We start from the raw sequence: 8,616 nt of genomic DNA on the forward strand, positions 1-8,616 counted from the left end.
ACTGCGATTGCTCACTTAGTTTCACAACTGCTATTTTGTCCAGAGGGCTGGATGGTCCTTGGTCTTAATTTCAACCGACCTACAGAAATGTGCAATTCCGCGCCCCACCCCCTGCACCTGTCCATCACAGGTGGAGCCAGCTGCCCATTGGTCCATCTTCTCTGTGACTGCTGCGTCACGGTCCAATCTCTCAATTGCGGACTTCTAAGATCAGAGAGAGAGGAGCTGCCATCTGATCACTGTGAAAGTCAGTCAAGACAAGATTGGCAATAGTTTAGAAAACAGAGCATTGGGCACCTGGGTGGCTCAGTGGTTGAGCGTCTGCCTTTGGCTCAGGAGGTGATCTCGGAGTTCTGGAATCAAATCCTTCATCAGGCTCCCTGGAGGGAGCCTGCTTCTCCCTCTGCCTACGTCTCTGCCTCTTTCTCTCTCTGTATCCCTCATGAATAAATAAATAAAATCTTAAAAAAAAAATAAAAGAAAACAACATTATCTTCACCAAACCTTGGGGGACCATCCAAAGTTATCTCAAACTTAATCACATAGTTAAAAAGCTAAAACAGGGGATCCCTGGGTGGCTCAGCAGTTTAGCGCCTGCCTTTGGCTCAGGGCGCCATCCTAGAGTCGTGGGATCGAGTCCCACGTCAGGCTCCAGCATGGAGCCTGCTTCTCCCGCCTCCTGTTGTGTCTCTGCCTCTCTCTCTCTATGTTATCATGAATGAATAAATAAAAAATAAATCTTTAAAAAAATAAATAAAAAATAAAAAGCTAAAACATACTGACTTCTCCCACATAGAAAGTGTTTTAATTATATTTTACTTATTTTTTCCAAAGGAAGAGAACTGTAATCGTCTAGACCAGTGCTGTCCAGTATTGCAGCCATCAAACGCTTGAAATGTCCCATAAGTGCAAATACACGTTTGATTTTGGAGATTTAGTACCAAAAATTTTTAAGTGTCATCTACATGCTGAAGTGATAACATTTTGAGTATATTATGTTAAAAAAATACATCATTAAAATTAATTTAGCCTGTCTCTCTCTCTCTCTCTTTTTTTTTTTTTTTTTGTCTTTTTAATGTGGCTGCTAGAAATTTTTAAAGATGTGGTCTACATATACTTCTATCAGAAGGCACTCTGCTAAACTTAAAAATTTCCTACCAACGTCTCAGTTTTAGCTCCAGTTTTCAAGGTCACAGACACAGAGAGAGCTCTAAGACACCTAGACAGAGTGCAGACATGCAAATGCCTGACTCTGGATATTTCTCTGGGGTAAACACATGTAGAAGGCTGCCAACGAGCAAGACACGGGAACATGTGAGCAGGTGTGTAACGGTTCTCGGGAGTGTCTGTGAGTGTGGTTAGGTGAGCAGGCAAGCGGATGAGAGTGAGCATTTCCAAGTGTTTCTCCGTCTGGGGCCCCGGGGAGAGGGGACACCATGTCCAGGGTTAGGGCAAGGTGTGGGTCTGGCCTCAGTCCCAGATGTGGGTGGACCTCCGGTGGTTGATCCCCTTGCCTCACATCCGTTCCTTTCCCCCATGAGGCTTTAGGGAAGTAGAACTTCTTGGAGTGGAGCTGAGGGGTGGGACTGGGGCAGAGAGTGGGGGAGGAAGATGTGGGAGGCCTGGAAATCCTGCCTCCAAGCCCAGATACCCCAAACCTAAAAGGTGAGACTCCCAGGTGTCACAGGTTCTCTCCTGAGAGGGGAAGGGGACGAGGTTCATTTGGGTAGACACATACACAGCTTCCTTTAAAGTTCTTGACCATCCCTGAAGATTTTAAAAATTTATTTATATTGAGTATAACTGACTTATAACATTGTGTAAGTTTGGGATGTACAGGTGTTCATCTGATGCACTTGCATATTGCAACATGATGACCGCCATAGCATTAGCTAACACTCCTATTGCTCGTTCCTGGCCATGCTGGTTCCTGTCTCTGGGTCCATGGGCTTCTCTGCTTGGCCCTCCGTGAGACCTCTGGCCTCCTAAGACCCTCTTGATCTGGGAGGGGGGTGGTGAGGATGCCCCAGGGTCGGAGGGTCCTGGGTCCCTGAAAAGAGGAGGCTGACCTCTCTTCCCCCTTCCCCCAACCCAGAGATTTCCTCATCTGCCATGACACCTTCCGGTGGGTGGGGATGTGTGTGGGTAAACTGGCCCACTGGGAACCATGGAGTCTGAGGAAATCTACACGAATCAGAAGGTCGAGATGCAGGCAGCCTTCAAAGACAAGAAACAGAGGGTCCCAGCTGATAAGGAAGGTTAGGTACCCCGGGGTGATGGGGGTGGGGGTCGGGAGGGCGAGATTGGGATGGGAGAGGTAAGGGGCTGAAAGTGGGGTCACAGGGCTCCTACCCCAAAATATATGTGTGCATGTGTATCCCCCAAATGCTCCCACACACCCTCTCCACCTAACCAAGCAGCAGATCTTATTTTCCCCATTCCTTATCTTTTATCCCCAGAAATCTGTTGTGTGCAGGGGTTCAGTGAGCCAGGATCTCTGAGCGCCCTTCGCACCCCCACCCCTGCCCCAGAGCTCCAGGCAGGTTTCCACTCTCACTGACCCACCCACAGGTGCAGATAACCCTGACTATGAGAATATCACCTTGGCCTTCAGAAACCAGGACCAGCCAAAGGGCAGCCATTTACCACCCAAGAATCAGAGCAAGCAGCCACCTGCCAGGACACATCACACGGCCTTGGGAGGGGCCCACGGTAGGGCATCATGGGAACAAGGATCACCACGTGGAGGCCGGGGTCAGTGGTGTGGGGCTTGGTGGCACGTGTGTTACAGCCGGGGGCAGGGGGGCAGGTGGTTAGCTTCGCAGGTGGTGATGATGATGGTGGTGGTGGTGTTGGTGGAAGTGTTGGTGAAGGTTTGGGTGATGGTGATGGTGAGGAGGTGACCATGTAGTAGATCACGAAGGAACCACCTAGACAGGGCCGATGACGGTGCTGGTGAGACCTGTTGCTGGGGACAATGCTGACAACCTTAGGCACCGATGTTGGTGGGTGTTGGTGACAGCTACTGCCGACGTTGTGAGTGCTGGGAAAGGGGATGGTAAGGGTGGGGGTGATGATGACAGCATTAGAGACGGCTGCTGGTGGCTCTGGCCAGGGTGCGTGTTAGTGGTCACAGTGGCTACAGGATTGGGAAGAGGGGGTGCAGGCGACAGAGCTTCTGAAGGTGTTAGAGTCAGTGGTGATGGCCTGAGTGGTGGTGTTGGGCCCTGGAGGTCACCTGTCCTGCCTCTACCCCAGTCCCAACCCTGTCTAGGCTGCCCTCAGACTCTGGCCAGCTCCCCCGTTGTCTGCACAGAGTCATCATGAGCCTGTACATGCTCCTCGCCCTGTCCTGCATCATTCTCTTAGTCTTGGTCCTCATGAAGAGTGAGTAAGGTTTTTGTTGTTGTTGTTTTGTTTTGTTTTTCCGTGGGGGGCTGGGGCCGTGTGGAGGGTTCCTCAGGAGGTGGGAAGGCCCAGTGTTTCCACCCTGGTTCCCTTCTCCCTCGTTCCTCTCCCTTCCCCCACCCTTGTTCTCAGGACTGCAGAAACAGGGGTTCCTCAAGGGTTTTTCTGCCTCCCCCACCCCTCCTCCTGAACAGATCTGGAGATGTCCCAGGAGTTGCTGGCCCTGAAAAGGGAGCTCTGGAATGGTGAGGGCCGGGACCTGGGGGAGGCCCAAGGGGGTCGGGGTGGGGGTAAGGAGATCAGCAGTGATACAGCTACGCCCACTGCATGCCCCAGTGTCCGTCTCGGTGCAAGAGTGCCAGGAGCAGCAGAATCAGGGCTGGAGCACCGTCCGGCAGCTCCTGGTGGAGGCCAAGCGGGACATTTCCATGGTCGGGAGAAATGCCCAGCTTGCGAGTGAGAAGGTGAAGACGCTGACAGCAGGTGCCTTTGCTGACCTTCGTTGGGTGGAATTTGTCTCATGTTGGGTGCTGGGAATTGGGGGAGGGGACTTTAGGGGGGTCCCACTCCCCAACCCCCAGTGCGGGAGGGTTTAGAGGCATGATGGATGTCACCTTCTGAGTCAGTCAGTCCCATTTAAATGCTGCTGGGAACGCCAAGCACACGGGCTCTGCAGCACCCCAGGGTAGAAGTCGGGCAGGGAGGGGGCTTCCGATAAAGGTGGGGGTCTTGTGTGAGACCCCACCCCAGCTTTCTCCTGTCCTCCTGCTCCCAGACATAAGCCATATCAAGAGTAAGTTACAGGAAATCTCCAAGATGCTGGAGAAGCCAAAGCCATGTAAGTTGGGGCTGGGAGGGGGATGAGGGAGCCACAGATTCGGCCCCAGTTTCTCTCCTGGGGGAAGGAGTGGCCTGACCTGGGTCTCCATCCCACGCAGAGACCTCAACATACGCGAGGACATCGAAGCCCTGGCTGCAGCTTGGCGGACGGGGCTGCGCCTCCCAGTGAAGATGGCCACGTGTGTGCACCACGTGTGTTGTGAGCCTAAGGCGTGACACAGTGGGTGGCTGTGTCAGCAGGGACCACGAAAGTGTGTCAGCGTGTTGTTGGCAGCATGTGTAGCACCGTGAACGCGTGTGACTGTCCTGTGGTATGTTGTGTGTAAATGTGTCACGGCAGAGCCGTGGCGGGGGCACCCCACGTGTCACTGTAATTGTGGGTGCCCTGTCACTACCTGTGTTGGTGTGAACAGGTGTCTGCCAACGAGCGACTGAGGATGTCACGGAGGGGGTTCGGAGCATGTACACATGTATGTCCATTTGTTCCCGCGCTCACGTTGTGTGATTTGTGAAGATAAAGGCCGATGGAAAAGAATGTGGCTTTTGGGTCTGGAACTGGGAGCATCTGGGGGCTTTGGGGACCTGGCGGGGGAGGGTCCGGCAAATGTTGGGGCGCGGGGAAAGCCACACAGTGAGCACGTGGACATGATCCCAGGAACCCTGGGGGACGAGGGCGTGCAGGATGAAGGCCGCCAGGGGGTCCCTGTGTGTCCCCGGACGCGCACCCAGCGAGTCACCGAGTCTCCATGCGGAGATGTGTGCCCAGGCGGGTTTGGGGCCGGAGGTGCACAAGGTCTCCCCGCGTGTAGGCGCCCAACATGTGCCCACGGGCGGAGCTGTGTTCCCGAGTGTCTGTGCCTCTGAGCGTGTATCCACGAGCGCCCTAAGCCCCCGGCTCACGGATGTAGGTCCCTCCCGAGGACATGTGCCCACGGGCAAGCGCGTGTCCCCAAGACGGGTGAACGCGCGCACACGGGCATGCCTGGGCCCCTAAGAGAAGCCGCGCCCGAGAAGACACGTGTCTCTAGGAGGAGAACGTGTCCCGGCGTAGGTGTGCCCCAGGACAAGCACCGGGGCCGCGGAGACAGACGCGGGGGCCCACCGTCAAGCGCGTGCCCCGAGCAGGTGACCCTCCGCGCCGTCTGAGCGGAGCCAAACCCCGCTCGGGCGCCCCGGACACGCGCGCCCCCAGGCGGCCGCTTCTGGAATCTCCGCCAGCGCGCGCGCGCCCCGCCCACGGGCCCGGCCGGCCGCCGCGCCTGCGCACTCAGGGCGGTTTACGGCGCCGTAAAGCAGCTCGGCCGAGCCGACGGCCGCAGAGTCCCGGTGAGCCCCCGCCCGCCCGCCCGCGCCCCCCGCCCGCGCCCCGCCTCGTCCGCTCCGGGGCCGCCCCGCCCCCGCCTCCCGCGGGCCTGGGGATCCCGGGTCGGTCCCCTTCGGCCCTCGCCAGGGGTCCTTGAGGAGGGCGGGCCCCTGCCGGCCTCCGCTGCCTGGCTCAGCACCGCCCCCTGCGTCTCCGCTGGGCCCTCCCGGTGTAGACGGCCGCGCCCGGGCGCGTCTTGGAGCCCCCGCCCCGGTGGGCCCATCCCTCTCGTGGGCCGCGTTGGGGGCAGCCCCAGTAGCCCCAGACCCTTCCGGCCTCTGGCCGCTTCCTGCGTCATGGGGACGGGGATCCCGCTCCTCCGCCCCCCCGTGACGGCGGCTTCACGCACCCGCGGGCGGAGGCTGCGGGGCGGGGCTGTCTCAGCGCCCTCGGGGTCCCTGCCCCGCCGCGCACCGTCTCAGCGCCCCCTGCACCCCCAGGGTTTCTCCCGCGGCCCCTTGCGGGTCTCCAACCCCACCCTCCACGGGCTGGGTGCCTGGGACTGCAGGCTGGCGCCCCCTCCGGGCCCCCCGCGCGCCCCCTCCAGGCCCCCCCGCGCCCCGGGGCGCGCCGGCCGCCTCTGCCGTGTCTCCCGCCGCCGCGCACGCAGGTGGGCGGGTTCCCGGCGCCTTCTCTGAGCCCCCCGCCCCCCCCACGCTTCCTTACGAACGAAAGCCCGTCCACGTCTTCCAGGAGGCGAGCTTCGTGCGTGCCAGAGGGGCGCTGTCAGAGCCCTTTCCTCCTGGTTTGCCCCCCAAGCCCCAAGCCCTCCCGGCTGTTGCCTTCACCTGCGGGAAGTCCGCGGGGGCAGCTGGAGGCTTGCGGGGTGGGGGGGGGAGAGTGCCTGAGACTTCTCACGGCCCCCCCTCCTTGTCCCCTCCGTGCCCTAGGTCTGATGCCTCCTCCCCCATGCACTAGTTCTCTCGTTGCTCCCACAGGTGGCAGAGGGGGCGCGAGGGTGCTTTTCACGTAGGTGCAACCACCTGGAACCCTAAGGTTGGATGGCTTCCGGTCCCCCCCCTTCTGATCTCCCTCTTGGGGCCCCCCTCTTCCCTCCAGCCCAAGCCCCCTCCTCGCCAAGGGTGTGAACTTACTAATTTCCCCATTTTACTTCCCTGGAAGAGGCGTGCTTTATGTACTGGTAGATGCCCCCTCTCCTTCCCCTTTCTTTTTTTATGTGGAGGTCGGCCACGGAGCACGGAAAAGAGGGTGGGGGGAGCAGTGCTCCTTCGTGTCCCCCCCGCGCCACCACACATGTCTCCTTGTGTCCCAGCAGGGCGGCGGAAGCATGGAGGCGCGCTTCACGCGCGGGAAGTCGGCGCTGCTGGAGCGCGCGCTGGTGCGGCCCCGCACCGAGGTGAGCCTGAGCGCCTTCGCGCTGCTTTTCTCCGAGCTGGTGCAGCATTGCCAGAGCCGGGTCTTCTCCGTGGCCGAGCTGCAGGCGCGCCTGGCCGCCCTGGGCCGCCAGGTGGGCGCCCGCGTTCTGGATGCGCTGGTGGCCCGCGAAAAGGGTGCTCGGCGGGAGACCAAGGTGCTGGGTGCTCTGCTGTTCGTCAAGGGCGCCGTGTGGAAGGCGCTCTTCGGCAAGGAGGCGGACAAGCTGGAGCAGGCCAACGATGACGCGCGCACCTTCTACATCATCGAGCGGGAGCCCCTCATCAACGCCTACATCTCTGTGCCCAAGGAGAACAGCACGCTCAACTGTGCCAGCTTCACGGCGGGCATCGTGGAGGCGGTGCTCACGCACAGCGGCTTTCCCGCCAAGGTCACGGCACACTGGCACAAGGGCACCACGCTCATGATCAAGTTTGAGGAGGCCGTCATAGCCCGGGACCGAGCCCTGGAGGGCCGCTGACCCTGTGGGAGATAAAGAATGCAGAGAGCCCCCTTCCCACATGTGTCTTGTGTCTTGTGTGTGTGTGTGTGGAGGGGGGCGGGCTCACAGATCCATTCATGGCCTTGACCCAGGTGCCTGCCTCAGGCTGGTGAGGGAGGCCAGGATCCAAGCATGTTTATAATACCTCTGAGAGGTGGGGGTGGGCTGGGTCCCACCAGCCCCGGCTTACAGATGGGGCTGGGGGAGGCCAGGGGCAGTGTGGGGGTAAGTCTGCAGAAGGACAATGCTGATCTGCTCTGGAATCACAATTGGAGGCCAGGCTGGAGACGAGGGGATGGGGGTGGAGGGATCAGACTAAGTAAGAGACTCCTTTAGACCAGAGGCTGGCATACTTTTTCAGTAAAGGGCCAGATAGTGACTAGTTTATGCCTGGCAGTCTCTGTCCAGCTACTCTGCGGTGTAGACTGCAGTAGGTCAAGGATTGGGTGTGGCTGTGTGACTAGAAACCGGGCAGAGGGTGGTCGCTGACCCCTGTTCTAGACGCTTCTCAAAGTGTGGTCCGGGACTGGCAGCATCAGCATCTCCTGCGAGCTTCTCAAAACGCGGACCCTCAGGCCCACCCCAGGCCTGCCAACCGAGAGTCTGCATTCTAGCAAGATCCCCGGGGGATTCCTGTGTATCTTATTTTGAGAATGTCCTAACAGGGGTGGCTGGACACCAACACCCCCCCGCCCCCCCAGTTTCAGATTCTGCAGAAGATCTGGGCAGACTGAAGATTTGCATTTCTAACAAGTTCCTAGGAACTGCTGATGCTCCTGGGACCGCACTGGGGTAACTATGCCTCTAGAGACCTGGGGAAATGGGTGGGCTCACTTCAGAATCATCTGGGTGTCTGAAGTTAATACTGATGCCATGTGAGCACATTTGTGTTCCTTGTTTGTGATTTTATTTTATTTTTAAGGATTTTATTTTTAAGTAATCTCCGCTCCCCCGGCGAGGGGGGTGGGCACGGGGGTGGGGTGGGGTGGGAGGGCTCACGAACAAAACTCAACCCTGCGCAGCCCTGGTGGTGCAGCAGTTTAGCGCCTCCTTCAGCCCAGGGCGTGATCCTGGAGACCCAGGATCGAGTCCCACATCAGGCTTCTTTTTTTTTTTTTTTTTTAAACTT

General features: G+C 58.6%; 2 protein-coding genes across 6 annotated transcripts; both read left to right on the top strand.

The window, feature by feature from the left end:
* Window positions 1-2,100: 2,100 nt before the first annotated feature.
* MCEMP1 (mast cell expressed membrane protein 1) lies at window positions 2,101-4,783 on the top strand. The gene is made up of 7 exons (XM_077860103.1): window positions 2,101-2,258; window positions 2,572-2,712; window positions 3,259-3,387; window positions 3,603-3,653; window positions 3,745-3,891; window positions 4,184-4,246; window positions 4,347-4,783. Coding segments are annotated over exons 1-7 (624 nt in total). The 5' UTR covers window positions 2,101-2,167; the 3' UTR covers window positions 4,349-4,783.
* Window positions 4,784-5,503: 720 nt separating this feature from the next.
* TRAPPC5 (trafficking protein particle complex subunit 5) lies at window positions 5,504-7,502 on the top strand. 5 transcript variants are annotated; one of them, XM_077860104.1, is made up of 3 exons: window positions 5,504-5,574; window positions 6,550-6,607; window positions 6,888-7,502. In XM_077860104.1, the coding sequence occupies exon 3, from the start codon at window positions 6,900-6,902 to the stop codon at window positions 7,464-7,466; it is 567 nt and encodes a 188-aa protein (XP_077716230.1). In that variant the 5' UTR covers window positions 5,504-5,574; window positions 6,550-6,607; window positions 6,888-6,899; the 3' UTR covers window positions 7,467-7,502. The 5 variants fall into 5 exon arrangements, with proteins under 5 accessions (XP_077716230.1, XP_077716231.1, XP_077716232.1 ...); XM_077860107.1 differs by having other exon boundaries at window positions 5,531-5,574; window positions 6,885-7,502; XM_077860105.1 differs by lacking the exon at window positions 6,550-6,607 and having other exon boundaries at window positions 5,506-5,574.
* The last annotated feature ends 1,114 nt before the right edge of the window (window positions 7,503-8,616 follow it).

This window comes from Canis aureus, chromosome 19, assembly GCF_053574225.1.
Source record: "Canis aureus isolate CA01 chromosome 19, VMU_Caureus_v.1.0, whole genome shotgun sequence".
In the NCBI taxonomy this organism is placed as follows: domain Eukaryota; kingdom Metazoa; phylum Chordata; class Mammalia; order Carnivora; family Canidae; genus Canis; species Canis aureus.